The sequence below is a fragment of the Cajanus cajan genome, chromosome 1, assembly GCF_000230855.2.
Source record: "Cajanus cajan strain Asha chromosome 1, NIPB_CcT2T_4, whole genome shotgun sequence".
NCBI classification, from domain to species: domain Eukaryota; kingdom Viridiplantae; phylum Streptophyta; class Magnoliopsida; order Fabales; family Fabaceae; genus Cajanus; species Cajanus cajan.
In genome coordinates, this window is record NC_138517.1 from 18,602,221 (window position 1) to 18,623,898 (window position 21,678).

Here is a 21,678-nt window from a genome sequence, read left to right on the forward strand (position 1 = left end):
CTGCCTCTATGTTAAATGAAAAGCTGAGCGTTCTCTTCCATCTGTTTTTGTTGTTTATGTTTTACATTTTTAACGTATTAAATGATAATTTTATAAGATTTTGAATATTTTTATAAAATGAAACATTGATAAATATTTCATAATTCAGTCGAAATCCATTCTTTTGTAATTGGAAGTTTGTGCATCTAGTATGTTCTTATTGCTTCTTTTGTAGATTTAAAAGCAAAACATCCAAGATAAAGAAGTAATGTATCTATCATTTTTTGGTTGAAGAGTTTCCATTGATTTTCTTTTCATTTAAATAACTTGGAAACTGTTGGGATTCATCCCAAGTCCCACATCGGTAAAATGAAGGAACATTGACTAGTTTATAAGTGTCCACCATTCCACATAGTATGAGGCCTTTTGGGAAGGAGCCCAAAAACAAAACCGTGCGGGCTTGGGCCCAAAGCGGACAATATCATACTATGATGGTGGAACAGGTGGACTAGCGGGCCCTACAGAAACTTCCACGCTTTCTTGACTTGGAATAGTCAATAGGATGTAGAAATTAAGTCTTATGTAAACCCTCTTGGCAGTTGCTGAGTTTTTCAATACATAGCAAATCATAATCCCTCGTGTTTGTTCTTTTACACTTATCAAAGCTTATAGCATAGCAAAATTGTAATGGGCAATTACTTTATGAAAATCTTGCTTGCTGTGTTAGTGTCTCGGGTATCCATTCTTGGATTCATCTCACCATCACAGAGCTCAAATGTGAAATGCATAGAGAAGGAGAGACAAGCACTCCTCAACTTCAAACATGGCATCCTAGATGAGTATGGCATGCTGTCTACATGGAGGGAGGATGACAATAATAGAGATTGTTGCAAATGGAGAGGCATTCAATGCAACAATGCAACAGGTCATGTACACATCCTTCATCTCCGTGGCTCTTATACACAACATTTGACAGGTGCAATCAACTTCACTTCATTGATTGACTTGCAAAATATTCAACATTTGGATCTCAGCTATAATGTATTTTCAGGGAGTTACATCCCTAAACTCATTGGCTCCTTCACCAACTTAAGATATCTCAAACTCTCATCTGCTGCATTTGGCGGGAGCATTTCTTATGAATTAGGAAATCTCTCAAAGTTAGAGTATCTTAATCTAAGTAACAATAATTTTGCTGGGAGAATTCCTTATGAGCTTGGAAATCTCTCCAAGTTGGAGTATCTTGATCTTCGATACAATGAACTTGATGGAACAATCCCTTCTCTATTAGGACAACTTACAAGTTTACAATATCTAGATCTGTCTGAAAATTATCATATCTATGGAGAAATCCCTTATCAACTTGGAAATCTCTCACATTTGAGGTATCTTGATCTTTCCGGAACTTCCCTTTCCGGAACAATCCCTTTCCATGTTGGGAATCTTCCAATCTTGCATACTCTTAGACTTGTTGGCAATTTTGAGCTTACAATCACTGATACAAAGTGGTTGTCTTCTCTCTCTTCATTAACAACTCTAGGCCTAAGTTCATTGCCTAATCTTGGGTCCTCTCGTCAATGGATACAAATGATTAGTAAGCTTATCCCAAATTTAAGAGAGTTGAGGCTGTCTAGTTGTAGTCTTTCTGATGATAATATTTCATCTTTATTTCCTTCTCATTCCAACCTTTCCTCTTCTCTTTCCATTCTTGATCTCTCTGATAATATGCTCACATCATCAACATTTCAGTTGTTGTTCAGCCACAGCCTTAATCTCCAAGAGCTTTATCTGTCTCATAATAATATTGTTTTGTCGTCTCTTCACTATCCAAGCTTTCCTTCTATATTGACGATTGACCTCTCTGATAATAATCTGACATCGTTAATATTTGAAGGAAATTTCAACTTCAGCTCCAAAATACAAGAACTTTATCTAAGCAACTGCGGTCTTACCGATGAAAGTTTTCTTGTGCCATCTGCTTCCATTAAGGATTTCTCATCTTCTCTTGTCACCCTTGATCTCTCCGATAACCTATTAAAGTCATTGTCTGTATTTCACTGGATTTTCAACTTTACCTCCAATCTTCGTAGCCTTAACCTTCTGGAGAACTTGTTAGAAGGTCTCATTCCAGATGGATTTGGGAAAGTAATGAAGTCTCTTGAAGTTCTGGTCCTTGAATCTAACAAACTGCAAGGTGAGATTCCAGCTTCTCTTTGGAATATATTCACATTGCAGGAATTAGACCTAAGCCTAAACAACTTGAGCGGAGAAATTTCTAACATCATTCAAAATTCTTCACAGTGCAACAAACATGTATTTCAGACTCTCGATCTATCTTATAACCAGATTACTGGAATGCTACCTAATCTTTCAACTTTTACATCTTTGAGGATGTTAGATCTTTCCTTTAACCAGTTTACTGGAGAAATACCAAAAAGCATTGGGTTGCTTAATGAGCTGGAGTCTCTTCGCTTGGTGGGGAATCACATGGAGGGTGATATCAATGAATTGCATCTAACAAATTTGTCCAAATTGATGGAGTTAGATTTAACAGATAGCTCATTGTCTGTAAGGTTTGATACAACCTGGGTTCCACCTTTCCAATTATATAATTTGGGGCTAGCTTCTTGCAAGTTGGGTCCTAGATTCCCAAGTTGGCTCAACACTCAAAGACAGTTAAGCTTTCTAGATATTTCTGATGCTGGGATTGATGATTTTGTACCAGAGTGGTTCTGGAGCAAGTTACAGTCTATAAGAGCGCTGAATATGTCTTGCAACAGTCTCAAAGGTACAATTCCGAATTTGCCAATCAAGCTTACTGATCAAGCATTTATAATTCTAGGATCAAATCAACTTGAAGGTGAAATTCCAACTTTTTTATCACAAGCTTACGCATTGGATCTTTCCAAAAACAAGATTTCGGATTTCAATTCATTCTTGTGCATGAAAAGCGCAACCACAAAAATGCATACTTTAGATTTATCAAATAATCAAATAACGGGACAACTGCCCAACTGTTGGAAACATCTAAAAAATTCACTAGAATATCTTGATGTAAGCAATAATAAATTGTCAGGGAAGATTCCAAAGTCCATGGGTACTCTTGTTAATTTGCGAGTTTTGGTCTTACGAAACAACGACTTAACCGGAGGCCTACCACTCACATTGAAAAACTGCACTGATTTAGTCATATTAGATGTGAGTGAAAACTTTTTGTTTGGTCCAATACCCTCGTGGATAGGAGAAAATCTACAAAAATTGAAAATCTTGAGCTTGAGAGTTAATCGCTTCTTCAAAAGTGTTCCCGTAAACCTATGTTATTTGAGCCAAATTCATTTCTTGGACCTTTCAAGGAATAATTTGTCGGGAGGAATTCCTACATGTCTGGGGAACTTTCCTGCAATGATGGAAAGGGAAATAACAACAAGTGAAATTGTAAAGGGTCGAAAAATAACATCTACAAAGACATATTATTCTATTTACGACTCTAACGTGTTATTGACGTGGAAAAGTCAGGATTATGTGTTTTGGAATCCCGAGATTCTTTTAAAAAGCATTGATCTTTCGAGTAATGCTTTAACGGGTGCAATACCAAAAGAGATTGGATATTTACTTGGATTGATTTCTTTGAATCTATCAAGAAACAAATTAGATGGAGAAATTCCTATCGAGATAGGGAATTTAAGTTGGTTAGAATTTCTGGACTTATCAAGAAATCATTTCTCTGGCAAAATTCCATTTACTCTTTCCAAAATTGATAGGCTTGGTGTGTTAGACTTATCCAACAACGATCTCAGTGGAAGAATCCCATGGGAAGGACATTTGGAAACATTTGATGCATCTAGTTTTGAAGGAAATGTTGATCTTTGTGGTAAACCACTCAACAAAAGCTGCCCTGGAGACAAGACAACAGCAAAGCCTCAAGAACCAGCAGTCCATGGTGAAGAAGATAATTCAGTTTTCAATGAAGCATTATACATGAGTTTGGGGTTAGGATTCTTTGCAGGCTTTTGGGGATTATTAGGGCCAATAATACTTTGGCAACCATGGAGAGTTGCTTATCTGAGGATCTTAAACAGAGTGACAGACTATATACTTGTAACAGTTTTACTGAATATAGCTCGAAAGCTAGCACTAGCAGGTACGTAATACCCTTAACTTCTCTCCTTTATTAGTTAAAAAATAAATCCTTAACTCCTTTTCATGTGGAATGGGAGAATAACTTTCAATTGTTCATCTTGGCATGAATTTGATAGTTAGAATTTACTTATTTCATTCTTTAGTCATTCTATTGTTGATTCCAACATGTACATTTTTGCTTTCATCAACTCCCTTGTTTCTTTACTTCGTGCCTTTGCAAATGGTAGCTATTTTTCTAAAAATGATTACTTTTGTGCTGTAAAGGATTTATAGATGGTGTTCTGTTTAGAGAAATTTTCTTGTTTTCAGAAGACATCTCTAATTTTTAAACCTTCTAATGCTTACAATAATGTACTTTTTTGTATTCCAATGGTTAGTATAGATTTTCAGTCTAATTTAATTTGTTACTAAAACTTAGTCTTCAATTTTTCTCCATCACGATTAATATATGTAATCTGAATGATATTACAAAATTTGCAGTTTGTAGCAGGTTAGCTTCAATTTGGGATGAAAGCTTCAAGGATTGTTAGATGTGTAAGATATATAGTATTGAGGTTTACAATGTAATGTAATGTAAAATTGCTGTTTCAAGAAACTTGCAGATTTGATTGTCTTTTGTTGTATAATCTATTTGTAATGTAATGTAATTTTATTTTATTTTTAAGCCACGACTATTAATATCTAAAATGTGAAGTTTTTGTGTTTTATTTTGAATAATGATGCTGGTAGTAGAATTACAGCGTCCATTAACTTTGAACTTATATTTATTTTCATATAGATACTGCACATTCTCTGCTAAAATACCAAAGCATAGCATTAATTGACATTTGTATCTAGCTTTACTGTTGTCTCAAATTTCAAACATAACTATAAATGAAAATTGTTTAAATTATATTAATTTGAAAGTATGTTAAATATATAATTTTATTGTTTAATGTATTAATTTTCACAAGTAACATAATTTTAATTATAATTAAGTTTATGATCACAAATATTTATCATTTTTACATCAAAACAATATTTACAACAATCATCTAACATTTTGTATTAGATCGATACCCATATGATGCACAATTTATTTTAATAAATTGGGTGAAATGATATTTAATTAATTTTAAAAATAAAAATTGACAACAATAATAGATATAGAATATAATAATATTAAGAATTAATAAAAAGTAATATTAAAAAATAATATATACATATCTTAACACTAATTTAACTACTTAATATAATTTTTCCTTCTAAAACATATTTTTCCTAATAATAATACATTAGCAATAGAAATTTTTATAATTACTTTTTTAATATTTTAAAGAAAAATAATTGTTACAAAAATTGTTCACTTTACTAATGTGATATTTTTTCGCTAATATTCATTATTTTTAACATATAATCATAATTATTTTTAATAATTATTTCTTATATAAGTTTTATAATTATTTTTACTTTAAACTACTATAATTTAAAATTAATGTAATTAATGAATTTTTGAGAAAAATACTTGCAGGAGAAATTATTATTTTTTATATATACTAATTTTATGTTTTATATATAATTTTTTTATTTAAATTAATTTTAAAACTGAAATAATTAATAATTAATGTTTTAAGGTGTTACAATTTACAATATCAATGTATTCTATTTTTATTTTATAAGAATATTATTTTAGATGCAAATCTTTAGAGTTATAAATTTTGAATATTTTACTCAAAATATTTATATAAAATATTAATATTTTATGTAAAATTATGTTTAATTATATTTTTAATATTAATATAATAAATAATAATTTTTATAATTATATTTATGATATTTTAGAGAGAAAAATTGTTGTATAAGTTGTTTACTTTGCTAATGTGTTATTTTTTCTTGTTAATATTCATTATTTTATAGCATATAATCATAATTCTTTTTATTTTAAAACTGTAATAATTTAAAATTAATGTGATTAATATTTCATGATAATTTCTTTATATTTTATTTTATTTAAATAATTAATAATTAATATAATTAATGTTTTAAGATGTTTAGGGTTTAGGCCCTAAATCCTAAACAGTTTATAATATTAATGTATTATTACTTTTATTTTATAAGAATATTACTTTGGATAAAAAATTTTAGAATTAGAAATTTTGAATATTTCACTTTAAAAATATTTACAAGAAAATATTAATATTTTTTATGTAAAATTATGCTTAGTTACATTTTTTATATTAATATTATAAATAATATTTTTCATAATTACTATTTATGATATTTTAGAGAAAAAGATTATTGTAGAAGTTATTTACTTTACTATTGTGCTATTTTTTCCCGATAATATTCATTAATTTTAGAATATAATCATAACTATTTTTATGTAAGTTTACAATTATTTTTATTTTAAAATTACAATAATTTAAATTTCATATGATTAACTTTTTATGATAGTTTTTTATTTTACTTTTATAATTAACATGTATATAAAAAAAAAATGAGGTAGTTTTTGAGGGAAGAGAGTTGAGAGTTTTGGAAGGAACAAACTTGTTGTAGAACTTCTTTCTTTAATATTATTAATTTTTATATAATAAAAATTGTGGAAGATGTAACGCCTAATTTTATATAATATTAAACATAATATTATATATATATATATATATATATATATATATATATATATATATAGAGAGAGAGAGAGAGAGGTTGTTAACACAAGTATATATCATTAATATTATTATACATAAAATAAAGGAAGATTGTGTGAACTTGTTTACATATAATTAACTTATAATGACATTACGTACTATTTAAAACTATCTATAATAACGTATTTATTTACAAACTATTTTTTTTCACACTCCTACTATAGTATTTACATGTTAGGTTGATACAAGTTTACTATTGGATTAACGTGGACAAATAAAAAGTGACTACTATTTGGCCATCTATGATAATAGGATTTTGCTGGGTTGGTCAAAATACAAAAGTCGATACTCCTATGCCCTGAAATGTAACAGCATTTGCAATTGCGTCCATGTTCCAATTGGTACCCGAAAAAACTGCAGTAATAACGGAAGTGAAAGGGTCTAGTACAGTTGGTAGATCTATCTATTTTCCATTATAATTAATTAAATATTTTAAACAAGAAAAATAAGGAGTGAGAACAATTATCCAATAAATATCAATAACTAAACAATATACAGAAATATTTTTAACCAATACTAAATGAATATATGAATTATTCTTGATATAATAAAAATTTGAATTATGTTTATAGTAACTAGTCAGGGTAAATGAGCATTATGATAATAAATAACTAAAGGTTATTTCACCTTAAGTTTTTACTCATTTAAATCCCCAAGGTAAACTTCCAACTACAAATTAATTCAAACTTTCATTCTTATGGCCATAGAATAATATTTATCTTTATAAATGCATGAAGAAATAACAACAAGATGAGCTTAGGATACTTTAACAAATTATATTATAGTTAATATTAATATAACTCCAATTACAAATTAATTCAAACTTTCATTCTTATGGTCATAGAATAATATTTATCTTTATAAATGCATGAAGAAATAACAACAAGATGAGCTTAGGATAAGTTAACAAACTATAGTATAGTTAATATTAATATAAAAATACTTAAACTAAATAAGTTTAAATATTTTTAATTGTTTAAAAATTTAATATAATGAATGTATTAAAGAATAATAATCTAGTAAATGACAATGATAAACATCGAAATAATTAAATAACACAAATTAGTCAAACCTCATTAATTATTTAGATTAAAAAAATATCATAGATTAAGCAAATAAGTGAGGTTAGGGACACCTCACTAATTAAATATAGACAAACATAAAATAAATATAATCATATATGAAATAAAAATTTAAAAGAGATAAAAGTCTCCACCCCCTTACCTTTCTCAAAGACATTTGCTTTTATATTTCTCTCTTTTCTCTGTTCTGTTCCCCTTCCTCCCGTTCAATGCTATTTATTTACTGACTTGAACCTATGACCTGTAACTTATGATTCCTATGCACCACTGAATAAGCCACTGAACCATTCCATTTTATATGCATATGTTATTATATCACTAGTACAAAAATTAGTTTTAAAATCGGGGTTTTAAAATCGGTTAAAACATAGCCGATGTTAAAAGTGACGCGGTGGCAATTTCGTAAATAATGACACAAGTTTTAACATCGGCTACATTTTGACCGATTTTAAAAGTTCTGTCCGCTACTTTTAAAATCAGTCATTTAAGAACCGATTTTGTATGTAGTATACAAAATCGATTCTAAAATAGCCGATTTTAAAAGTAGCATTTTTATATATTTGTGTTTTGTTAATAATTTGTGATATAATTAATGTCATAGTAATTTAGTGTTATAATTGATTATAAATTTTTACTTAGCTCCTTTCTTTTCTAAGTAAGTCTATTTGTATATAATTGATTATAAATTTTTAAAAAATGTATTGTCTATTACTAATAGTTTCTCAATGCAGTGCTCATTGGCAACTTCTGATTATTTGTCCTATGGACAATATATCTGTATGCATTTATTCGATGCACAAACCTCCTTCTGCAGACTTTAAACAATTATTAGATAAGTAAGTTATTTTACAAAAACTACTTTATTTTATTGATCATTACATTTCATTTTAAAATATAATAATGATGTCCTTTTATCATTAGGGCTATGGAAGGATACCATATACTTAAAGGTTCAAAGTTGAAGAAAAAAATATTTTGGGTCTCTCTTAAAGTAAGTTATTTTATTTTAGTAATGATATTTTTTCTAAGGTATTTTCTTTTAAATTACCATTACTACTAAAATTGATTTTTATATTCATTTTGTAGTCTCACAAGCAAAAAGGAAACTATGAGTGCGGATACTATGTAATGGAGGCAATGCATACTATTGTTAATTCACAAATAGTATCTGAGTGGGCTGAAGTAAGTTTTAGAATTTTGAAAATTTTTATTTTAAGTTTGCATTTTATCATATGTTTTATGAGTTACTTCTAATTGTTCTAAATTTTCTTAACAGGTGTTTATAGATTGATCACCATTGTCACTAGAAGATATAAACACCATTAGAGAGCAATGGGCTACATTTTTCATTAAAATATTGACTAGCTAAGAGTTATGTTTATAGTTTTACTCATTTTGTAGTTTAAGATATGCATAATAATTTGTAAGTTACATAACTTATTATGTACACATTTATGTATTACATGCATGTATTTTAAAAACATTTTGATTATATATATGGTTGACATTTACTAATTCTTGTCATTTGTATGTAATTTGGTCCATTGAAAACATATGAATTGTCTGGTATTTTATTAATTTGAAGGTTTTGTAAGTTTTGTTTAGGGATCTTCCTAAAACAAGTCAATTATTTAAAAAAATTAACCACTTTTAACATCAGTCATGCCATAACCAATGTTAAAAGCTAGACTTTTAAAATCGGTTGATGCATGACCGATGTTCAAAGTCTAACTTTCAAAATCGGTTTATGCATAACCGATGTTAAAAGTCTAGCTTTTAACATCGGTCGTTGAACGATGTTAAAAGTCCTACTTTTTAAAATTGTCTCTTTTAAAATCGATCAGATGACTGATTTTAAAAGTCAAAAACGACTGATTTTAAAAGTGTTTTCTCACTAGTGTATAAAGTATAATATATCTAATTTATTTCACATGTAATTATAATAATTAATTAAGTTATTATAAATATTTATAATATAATTGAATATTATACATTTTTTTTCTACTGAAAATATAAAATTTTATAAGGTATCAAAAATAAAACATTGGTATTTATCTATTCATTTTAAATGTGGTAACTAAAAATTAAAAATCTTATTTTGAAAATAAGATAATGATAATAAAATTAGGAATAATTATTATATAATTCCATTTTAGTTTACTGAAAATTTGGTAATAAAAATTTTAATGTATTGTAATTATATAAAATATTGTACTTATTCTCTATTTGTTTTTTAAAATATAATAACTAAAAATTTAGACTACTATTTTAAAAATAGTATAATAATAATAAAATTGAGAATACTGTATCTGAAATTTAGGATATTACAATTCTCCTATACTTACAGAAATTTTGTCCTCGAAATTTTTATTGCTTAAAATAAATAAGGATAATTTTTCATAATTTTCTCTTCCAACTCCCAAGTAACGTCTCCAGTGTCTTCATTCCAAATGACCTTTATCAATGAAATTTGTTTGCCTCTCAACTGCTTGATTCTCCTGTCTGCAATCTGTACAGGCATTCTTTCATATGTAAGGTTATCCTTTAATTGTACTGTATCAGGCCTTATTACATGAGAAGGATCATAAATATATTTTCTTAATTGAGACACATGAAAGACATTGTGAAGATTTGAAAGAAAATGAGGTAGAGAAATTTGGTAAGCTACTGAACCTATTTTTCTGAGAATTTGGTAAGGGCCAATAAATCGAGGTGAGTTTATTTGATTTCATTAACCTACCAATTCCAGTTGTTGGTGTAACTTTCAAAAATACATGATCACCTTCCTGAAATCCAAGAGGCCATCTTCTCTTATCAACATAACTTTTCTGTCTACTTTAAGTCATTCTCAATTTTTTCTAAATCATTTTGATTTTCTTTGTGATTTGTTGCACCATTTCAGGACCCAAGATTGAATTTTCTCCAGTTTCAAACTAACATAAAGGAGTTCTGCACTTTCTTCCATATAGAGCTTTGTAGGGTTTCATACCTATGCTAGAATGGAAACTATTGTTGTAAGTGAATTCAATCAGAGGCAAATATATTGATCCCAACTACCAGAATCCTCTAGCACACAAACTCTCAATAAGTCTTCTAAGGATTGTATGGTCCTCTCTAATTGTCCATCTGTTTGAGGATGATATGCAGAGCTAAGGCGAAGCTTAGTTCCCAATGCTTGATGTAAACTTCCCCAAAATCTAGAAGTAAACCTAGGATCTCTATTAGCTATTATGCTAGATGGTACACCATGCATTCGTACAATCTCCCTTATATATAATTCTATTAATTTTTCCAGTGAATACTAATATTGATGGGTAAGAAATGAGCAGATTTTGTTAGTCTATCCACGATAACCCATATAGAATCAAACTTATGTGTTGTTCGTGGTAAACCAACCTACGAAATCTGTAACACCCCAATTTCCTTAAAAGGATATTTTTATTAATAATGGCATTTTCGTAATTATTGATGGCATTTTCGTAATTTTATAAAGGTATTAGGGGTATTTGAGTAACTCGGAACGAGCTGTTCCGAAAGTGGAACGGGCCGTTCTGAGCATTTAAAATAAGCTAAAATTTTAGGTTGGGAACGGGCCCAGAACGGGCCGTTCCAACAAGGAGAACGGGCCGTTCCGGAGGGAGAACGGGCCGTTCTGCTGGGTTTGAGAACGGGCCGTTCTGGTTTCAGAACGGGCCGTTCTGCTTTTTGAGAACGGGCCGTTCCGATTTTGGAACGGGCCGTTCCAGTTGAGAAATTTGCCCACGTTTGAAGGATCCGGAACGGGCCGTTCTGAAATCAGTACGGCCGTTCCGGTTGCGCCAGGAGGCCTATAAATAGGGGCAGGGGGTGAAAATTTGGTACAGAGGAGAAGAAGTGAAAATCTTAGAGAGAGAAAGAGGAGAGAGAGAGAAAGAGAGAGAGAGAGAGAGAAAGAAAGAAAGAAAGAGAGGGAAGAAAAAGGGGATCCAGAGGAGGAGACCCTGCCCAAGTTCCAACTCCGCCTATCCAGGTAAGGGGGGAGTGAGAACCTCGCTCAGGGGTGTGGGGATAATTGTTGGGTAGTTGTTTGTCGGATTGGCCCCCAATCCCTTGCTGTTGTTCTGTCTGATTTTCTATTTACTCTATTTTATTCTTTGTTGAAGATACCGTTGTTCTGTTTGATTTTCTATTTACTCTACTCTGTTTTTGTTAAAGGTGTCGTTGTTCTGTCCGATTTTCTATTTATTATACTTTGTTCTTTGTTGAAAGTAATAAATGAGTATGAAATTAATGTTAATAATAAATGAGTTTTAATATGAACAAGAATGCTCTCTATGAATACCTATGCGGACCTTATGAGGAGTATTGATGACATGACCATGTGAAATATGGACAAATGACATGAGACCTAAGAATGGATTATTTAGACAAACTATGATTATGATACTATGACAAATAATGATATGATGTACTAAATGAAATTATGTAATAAGTTAAATGTTGAGTCCATGAGATTATGAATGTATGACATGCATCATATGCATATATTACTCCAGGTGTGCCGCTGAGGCCACATACCCACGACTAACAAGGTGTACCTTATGGTCACCCACGATGTAACATGCTAACAAGGTGTACCTTATGGTCACCCACGACTAACAAGGTGTACCTTAGGGTCACCCACGATGTAACATGCTAACAAGGTGTACCTTAGGGTCACCAGTGATGTAACCAGGTGTACCTTAGGGTCACCAACGATGAATTGTGAATCTTCCGTATGGCGCCACATGCATGCATTTATGAGTTGAGTCCATGACATCATAAGCATGATAAATGAGTATATATATATGTGATATTGACTATTTATGTATTGTTTACATGTGACTTATATATGTTGTGTGTGTGTGTGCTATCTAGCAGTTATTTCTGCACCTGAAACTGAGTGAGATGTTTCTCACTCCCTTGTTGTTTTGTATACGTTTTAAATTGTGTTGCAGATGATCAGCATCATGAGAATGTTGGTGATGAGGCTTAAAGGCTTCAATTGGGCATGCTCTGATAGGATGTGACATCGGGGCATAGTTATTTTAGTTTAATATGTTATTGTTTTTATAACTTTAGTTTCTCTTCTTTTGTAATTTCTAACGAAGAGATAACGTAGATAACATGTATAATTCAAGGAAAATGTATGTTAAGAATTGTAATTTGAACGTTCTTGATAAAAGACCAGAATGAATATCCTTGTTATATTTTATTACATGATTTGGAAAATATAAATTGATTCCTAACTAGGAGGCACTGCCACCTTTACTGGAGTTAATTTATATTTCCTTTATTATTATTTGTATATATATGATTTCTTGTTTTACACTAAATTGTATTGAAAATCTTAACTTCTTTTCTTTTATAATTTCTACACTGGAGTTATGATTTATGAGTTACGAATGTGAATCTTCTACCTTGTTATATTTGAAATATTTGTCAACTATGAAAGATTTTATTTACCCAAAAAGAAGAAAAGAAATATTTTATTGTTGTATTTGTTGTATATTAATAATGGGGTAGAGGGTGTCACATTTAGTGGTATCAGAGCAGGTCGATCTAATCGGCCGTGACTTATCGAGATTCTGTTGTGTACTCTGACATTGTTTTGTTTGTCGTATACTTTGGTGATGCTTTGCTTTGATGATGTTTTGCTTTGATAATGATGATGATGATGTTCTCCTTGTGTTGATATTGTAAAGTTTGATATTGTTAAGTTATTTTTTTTTTTAATTAGAGGAATGATAGTCATGATAGTATCAGCTAATACCATTATGACCTTTCTTCTTCATTCTTATGATTGCTTAATTGTTTGATACTTACGTAAGAAGTGGTGGTTGAGTAATATCGCTTGTGTTGCAAGCATATGTGCGAGTAGTGGTAGACGAAATGTGTTGTTAATATTGTGGGAACTATTGAGGCCTTAGATTTGGGTAAGACATTGATTTATTTTAAAGTGTATTAAGAATTTATGATTGGTGAAATTTTTGAAAGCTATAGTTGTAGCAATTGAATCCAAAGATGAGGTATGTTGAGAATTGGAGTTTTGGTATTCTTAAGGAGAGATTGAAGTGTTGATGATTTTTAGAGTTTGATGGTTGCATGAAAATTTTATTTTCTAAGCCTTTTGTACTGAATAGGTGAGTTATTTGGCTTAGATTTGTAGTGGGAAACTTTGATATGAATTTCAGGAGGAAAGGAGTAAGTTTGGAAGGATTGAGGTATTTTTGTGGTTTTAGATGTTGATACACTATTGTTATCTGGTGTAGGAGATGTTTTGTTGTGACAGTACAAGTGCTATACTGACAAAATTAGAATTTTTGTTAGTCTTCAGGAAAGTGGTAGCCTTGGATGTTATCTTTCTAATGGAATTGGAATCAGGTAAAACGGAGGTCTAGAACTCCAGTATAGCTCCTTTGGTAATCAGAGGTATAGTTGTAAGCATTGAATATATCTATGGTGATTTTTGAATTTTTAGTTAAGGAAATGATTTTTTTTAAAATCTCATGTCTCCCTAAGAGTTGTAGCCTATTCACTTAGTGATAGGTTGATATCACGTGGATGAGTAGAACTCTTTATGTGTTGTTTTCTTTGATAGTTGTTAAAAAATAGAAGTTAGTCTGTATAATAATGTTTTCGGGTTAGTAGGCAATGCAAGGATAAGAATTGACATGTTTTGAGGTGTTTTCGTGTAGATTGAGAGGTTGTTTAAGGTTATATGATGCTATGTGGTAAAGGTTGTTCATGTACATGCTTATGGATGATATATATGAAGGTTTAAAGTAGGCATTCTAATATGACTTGATGTGCATGTATGTCGATATGTGAATAGAAGACCTTAGGGATCAAATGGTGAATGTTGTATGGTTAGTGATATTGATCTTAGGATGTGATATGATCATATTGTAGTTAAAGGTGAAGATATATCCAAGACGGTTGTATGTTAAGTTTTCTAGTCCCTGTAAATTTCAGTTAAGGTAGAAGTTATGTTTAAGCAGAGAGATATCTAAGCAAGTTAGCGAGAATAAAAGTTTTATGAGGCTTACTATTGGAGATTTATTGAAAGAATTTCTAGGATAGCATTGCCTTTGACTACATTCACTATGAGGGGTATTGTCTTTATGTGAGATAGTAAGTATAAGAGTAGTTCTAACTCTTATGGCAAGATTGACTAGTGATAATATTACCTGACTCTAGTAAGTCTTATGTGGGATATAGTGATGACTTTGAAGACAGGTTTGGGTGGATTATTGATGCAAAGGTAGTAACTTATGTTTTTAAGCATATAGGAAATGGAAAATTCATGAGAGAAATTACCTTGAATTAGAAGTTGTAATAGTTACGCTTGAGATTTTAGAAACATTATTGAGATATTTAGTGATTATAAGGATCTTAAATATCTGTTTGATCCGAAGGAATTGAATATGAGATAGAAGAGATAGTTGGAAATTGTAAGGATTAAGATTTTAATCTTAGTTGTTATCTGGGTAAACCTATAGCAGTCGATGCTTTGAATAGGAAATATCTATATTTATCTTTCTTTATGGTCAAAGAGATATATCTTTTGGCTCAAGTTAGGAATTTAAGTTTGATTTGTGAAATTACTCCTAGTAGTAAGGGACTATGTATGACTCGATTAACGAATGGATTATTCAAAGGATATTGAATAAGCATATTAGTCGATTCATTTTGGTGGCCAGGTATGAGATTATAGGACAAGGTAGTGAATAAGAGTTTTCTTGGAGTATAAATAAAGTGGTAAGACTTGAAGACCGAGTATGAGTACATAGTGAACTTACAATTAGGTGCCTAATCATTGGAGAAGATTATACAAGTTAAACTAATATGGTGACAAATGTCCTGAGTAGGATGAACATTTATCTATCATTTTGATGATATAAGGGTTGAGTTTGATTGAGTAGATTAGAAACTTAAGCATGATGTGTGAGCTCACCCTTAGGAACATTGAATTGAATATGTTGAAAGGATTAATAATGAGATTAGAAGACTCAGGAGTTAGATTCTTTCTTAGTGACCCAAGTGAAAAAGATTGGTAGGAATATAAATAGCCTTTTACAAGTGGAAGTTGATGGTGTTTCGGGATACAAGGATATAATCTATGTGCCTAGTAAACCCAAAATTTAAGGAAGATGATCTTAGAGAAAGGACATAAGAATATTTTTAGCATTTATTTAAGAGTTACTGAAATGTATCAGAGTGGCGCAGCGGAAACATGATGGTCTAAAGAGAAGTAGAGAAGTTGAATCAAGGTGTAGAAAGTAAGTTTAAATTTGGAGTGGATGGAGTGTTGAGATTTAAGGATGGGTTGTATATTCCAAATGTGCTAGAACTTAAGAGAGCAATCTTGGAAGAAGGTCATAAGAGCAGTCTTAGTATTCATCTAGGAGTTACTAAGATGTATCAATATCTTAAGAAGATGTTTTGGTGGCCTAAGATGACGGAGGAAGTGGAGGAATTTGTGTATGCTTGCTTAGTATGTTAGAAAGCTAAGGTAGAACACCAAAAACTTTCAGATTTAATACAACCTTTAGACGTTCTAATTTGAAAATAAGATTCTGTATCTATGGATTTAGTTGTAGTTATGTATGATATTCTTAAGAAATTTGATCTTATTTGGATTAATGGATAGGCTTACCAGGTCTGCTCACCTTGAACTTATTAACATTAGACATTTCTTGGAGAGATTGATAGAGTTGTACATCAATAAGGAAATTTTGAAGAAAGTGCTACATGGGAGTTAGAAAGCAAGACGCGAGAAACTTATCTATTTTTGTTTTCAGGTAAATTTCGGGGACGAAATTTCTAAAAGGAGGGGAGAATTGTAACACCCCAATTTCCTTAAAAGGATATTTTTATTAATAATGGCATTTTCGTAATTATTGATGGCATTTTCGTAATTTTATAAAGGTATTAGGGGTATTTGAGTAACTCGGAACGGGCTGTTCCGAAAGTGGAACGGGCCGTTCTGAGCATTTAAAATAAGCTAAAATTTTAGGTTGGGAACGGGCCCAGAACGGGCCGTTCCAACAAGGAGAACGGGCCGTTCCGGAGGGAGAACGGACCGTTCTGCTGGGTTTGAGAACGGGCCGTTCTGGTTTCAGAACGGGCCGTTCTGCTTTTTGAGAACGGGCCGTTCCGATTTTGGAACGGGCCGTTCCAGTTGAGAAATTTGCCCACGTTTGAAGGATCCGGAACGGGCCGTTCCGAAATCAGTACGGCCGTTCCGGTTGCGCCAGGAGGCCTATAAATAGGGGCAGGGGGTGAAAATTTGGTACAGAGGAGAAGAAGTGAAAATCTTAGAGAGAGAAAGAGGAGAGAGAGAGAAAGAGAGAGAGAGAGAAAGAAAGAAAGAAAGAAAGAGAGGGAAGAAAAAGGGGATCCAGAGGAGGAGACCCTGCCCAAGTTCCAACTCCGCCTATCCAGGTAAGGGTGGGAGTGAGAACCTCGCTCAGGGGTGTGGGGATAATTGTTGGGTAGTTGTTTGTCGGATTGGCCCCCAATCCCTTGCTGTTGTTCTGTCTGATTTTCTATTTACTCTATTTTATTCTTTGTTGAAGATACCGTTGTTCTGTTTGATTTTCTATTTACTCTACTCTGTTTTTGTTAAAGGTGCCGTTGTTCTGTCCGATTTTCTATTTATTATACTTTGTTCTTTGTTGAAAGTAATAAATGAGTATGAAATTAATGTTAATAATAAATGAGTTTTAATATGAACAAGAATGCTCTCTATGAATACCTATGCGGACCTTATGAGGAGTATTGATGACATGACCATGTGAAATATGGACAAATGACATGAGACCTAAGAATGGATTATTTAGACAAACTATGATTATGATACTATGACAAATAATGATATGATGTACTAAATGAAATTATGTAATAAGTTAAATGTTGAGTCCATGAGATTATGAATGTATGACATGCATCATATGCATATATTACTCCAGGTGTGCCGCTGAGGCCGCATACCCACGACTAACAAGGTGTACCTTATGGTCACCCACGATGTAACATGCTAACAAGGTGTACCTTATGGTCACCCACGACTAACAAGGTGTACCTTAGGGTCACCCACGATGTAACATGCTAACAAGGTGTACCTTAGGGTCACCAGTGATGTAACCAGGTGTACCTTAGGGTCACCAACGATGAATTGTGAATCTTCCGTATGGCGCCACATGCATGCATTTATGAGTTGAGTCCATGACATCATAAGCATGATAAATGAGTATATATATGTGATATTGACTATTTATGTATTGTTTACATGTGACTTATATATGTTGTGTGTGTGTGTGCTATCTAGCAGTTATTTCTGCACCTGAAACTGAGTGAGATGTTTCTCACTCCCTTGTTGTTTTGTATACGTTTTAAATTGTGTTGCAGATGATCAGCATCATGAGAATGTTGGTGATGAGGCTTAAAGGCTTCAATTGGGCATGCTCTGATAGGATGTGACATCGGGGCATAGTTATTTTAGTTTAATATGTTATTGTTTTTATAACTTTAGTTTCTCTTCTTTTGTAATTTCTAACGAAGAGATAACGTAGATAACATGTATAATTCAAGAAAAATGTATGTTAAGAATTGTAATTTGAACGTTCTTGATAAAAGACCAGAATGAATATCCTTGTTATATTTTATTACATGATTTGGAAAATATAAATTGATTCCTAACTAGGAGGCACTGCCACCTTTACTGAAGTTAATTTATATTTCCTTTATTATTATTTGTATATATATGATTTCTTGTTTTACACTAAATTGTATTGAAAATCTTAACTTCTTTTCTTTTATAATTTCTACACTGGAGTTATGATTTATGAGTTACGAATGTGAATCTTCTACCTTGTTATATTTGAAATATTTGTCAACTATGAAAGATTTTATTTACCCAAAAAGAAGAAAAGAAATATTTTATTGTTGTATTTGTTGTATATTAATAATGGGGTAGAGGGTGTCACAAAATTCATTGTTATATTGTCCCATTTCCATTTAGGTATATCTAAGGATTGTAACATTCCTGCTGGCTTTTGGTGTTCTATCTTGGCCTTCTAACAAATTAAACATGTAGCTACATACTGTGCTACTTCCTTTTTCATTTTAGGCCACCAAAACATTTTCTTGAGATCCTGATACATTTTTGTTGAACCAAGGTGTATGCTCAACTTGCTCTTATGTGCCTCATTTAAAATTATTTTCTTAATTTCTAAATCATTAGGCACACATATCCTATCATTAAATCTCAAAACTCCCTTTTGATCTATATTAAACTTTTCACCACCCTTTTTTCCCAACAATCTCTTTTTCTTTTGAATGAATTTATCAACTACTTGAGCCTCACCTATTTGTCCATGTAAATCACTAGTAATCTGAACTGAATGCAATTGTATTCTATCCTGACTTACCACAGTTGACAAACTCATATCTCTAAATTTTTCTATCAAATTCATCTCATGAATCATCAATGAAGAGATATGTAAAGATTTTCTACTCAATGCGTCAGCCACAACATTGGCTTTTCCTGGATGATAATGTAATTCAAAATCATAATCTTTTAAAAATTTCATCCACCTTCTTTGTCTCATATTCAGTTCCCTTTGATCAAACAAATATTTTAAACTCTTATGATCACTAAAAACATCAAACTTATCACTATACACATAATGTCTCTATATTTTGAGTGCAAAAACAATGGCGACTAGTTCTAGGTCATGAGTTAGGTAATTCTTTTCATGAGATTTCAATTGTCTAGAAGCATATGTTATTACCCTTTTATCTTGCATAAGAACACACCCTAATCTCATTTTTGAGGCATCACAAAATACAAATTGTCCATTAGGATTAGGTAAGGCTAAGACTGGTGTAGTGGTTAATCTTTTCTTAAGTTCTTGAAAACTATTCTCACATTTTTCTATCCACTCAAAGGGTTGTCCTTTTTTAGTGAGTTGAGTTAAAGGCATGACTATTTTAGAAAATCCTTTAATGAATCTTCTATAATATCCTGCCAAACCCAAAAAATTATGGATTTTTGTCACTGTCTTTAAAGGTTCCCATAGTAGAACTGCTTATCCCTTGGACAAATCCACAGATACTCCATATTTGGAAATCACATGTCTTAAAAACTTAACCTCCTCTAACCAAAATTCACACTTAGAAAGTTTGGCATACAGTTGTTTGTCTTTCAGGATTTGTAGAACAGTTCAAAGGTGTTCTTCATGCTCCTTATGAGTTCGAGAATATATGAGAATATCATCTATAAAGACCACCACAAAAATGGACGAAAAATTTTATTCATATAATCCATGAACACTGCAGGAGCATTGGTCACACCAAAAGACATCACTTGATATTCATAATGACCATACCTTGTTCTAAATGCAGTTTTATGTATGTCTTCTGCTTTCACTTTGATTTGACGATATCCTGATCTTAAATCTATTTTAGAAAACACAATTGCTCCTCTCAATTGATCCATCAAATCATCTATCCTAGGAAGAAGGTATTTATTCTTTATGATAAACTTATTTAATTGACGATAGTCTACACATAGCCTAAAACTTCCATCTTTCTTTTTAACTAACAAGACAGGAGCCCCCCCAAGGTGATACACTAGGGAGTATGAATTGTTTTTCTAGCAGTTCTTCTCATTGTTTATTTAACTCAGCTAATTCAGAATGTGACATCCTATAAGGTGCCATTGAAATTGGTCCAGTTTCAGGCATTAAATCAATTGAAAATTTAATCTCTCTGTCAGGTGGCAAACTAGGAATATCATTAGGAAAAACTTTAGGAAAATTTTGAACAACAGCTATGTTTTCAGATCAACTTCCTCTTTGGCTTCCATAGAAGATAATATTAAATATCCTTAAACCTTACTCCATGAAAACTTGTTTATTGGTTTGGAAAATGAAATCGATAGGTCCTTAGAATCAAAAAAACATTACAGACTTTTTTACACAATTGAGAAAGACATGATTGAAAGACAACCAGTCCATGCCTAAAATCATATCTAATTGTGATAAAGGTAGGCAAATCAAATTCACAAGAAATTTTCTATCATCAATGAAAAAAGGACAGTCTAAACAAACTTTATCGGCAATTACAAATTTGTTTGTAGGGGTTGAAACAATTAAATTAGTCTCTAAAGAAGTGACTAACAATTGAAGGTGCTGAATGCAATTATTAGAGATAAAAGAATGAGTTGCGCCTGAATCATACAGTACATTCAAATTTTTACCTTTAATGAAACATTTACCTTGTATTAGATCATTGTTTGAGCAGTTTCAGTTCTAGTCATGGTATAAACTCTCCCTGTTGTAGAAGGTCTTGGTTTGGATCCAAAAGTATTTGTGTGTGGCTTTGGTTGTCCGCACTCAAAAAACACATGACCAGGCTTTCCATACTTGAAACAGATAGGTCTTTTGAGATGACAGTCTTTAGCATAATGTCTCTATCCACACTTAAGACACTTAAACTGATTATTCATAGGTCTATTGGAATTTCCTGCAAATTGAGCAGATTATGGTTTCCATTGTTGTCGATCATAAGGTTTTCCTTCATTATTCCTTTTCTTGTTAAGTTGAGGACCAAAAGATTTTGGTATGTTATCTTTATTGTGATCAAAACCTTCCAGAAAACGACACTTGTGTATTAATGTAGGAAAATCAGAAATTTCTAATATCCCTACTACCTTTCTTAATTTTGGTCTATGTCCATCCTCAAATTTTATACACTTCATTCTC

At 31.5% G+C, this 21,678-nt stretch overlaps 1 protein-coding gene across 2 annotated transcripts; it reads left to right on the forward strand.

Moving 5' to 3' along the window:
* Window positions 1-411: 411 nt before the first annotated feature.
* Window positions 412-4,876, forward strand: LOC109788735 (receptor-like protein EIX2). 2 transcript variants are annotated; one of them, XM_083076202.1, is made up of 2 exons: window positions 412-4,120; window positions 4,600-4,876. In XM_083076202.1, the coding sequence occupies exons 1-2, from the start codon at window positions 667-669 to the stop codon at window positions 4,647-4,649; spliced, it is 3,504 nt and encodes a 1,167-aa protein (XP_082932328.1). In that variant the 5' UTR covers window positions 412-666; the 3' UTR covers window positions 4,650-4,876. The 2 variants fall into 2 exon arrangements, with proteins under 2 accessions (XP_082932328.1, XP_082932331.1); XM_083076205.1 differs by having other exon boundaries at window positions 4,610-4,876.
* The last annotated feature ends 16,802 nt before the right edge of the window (window positions 4,877-21,678 follow it).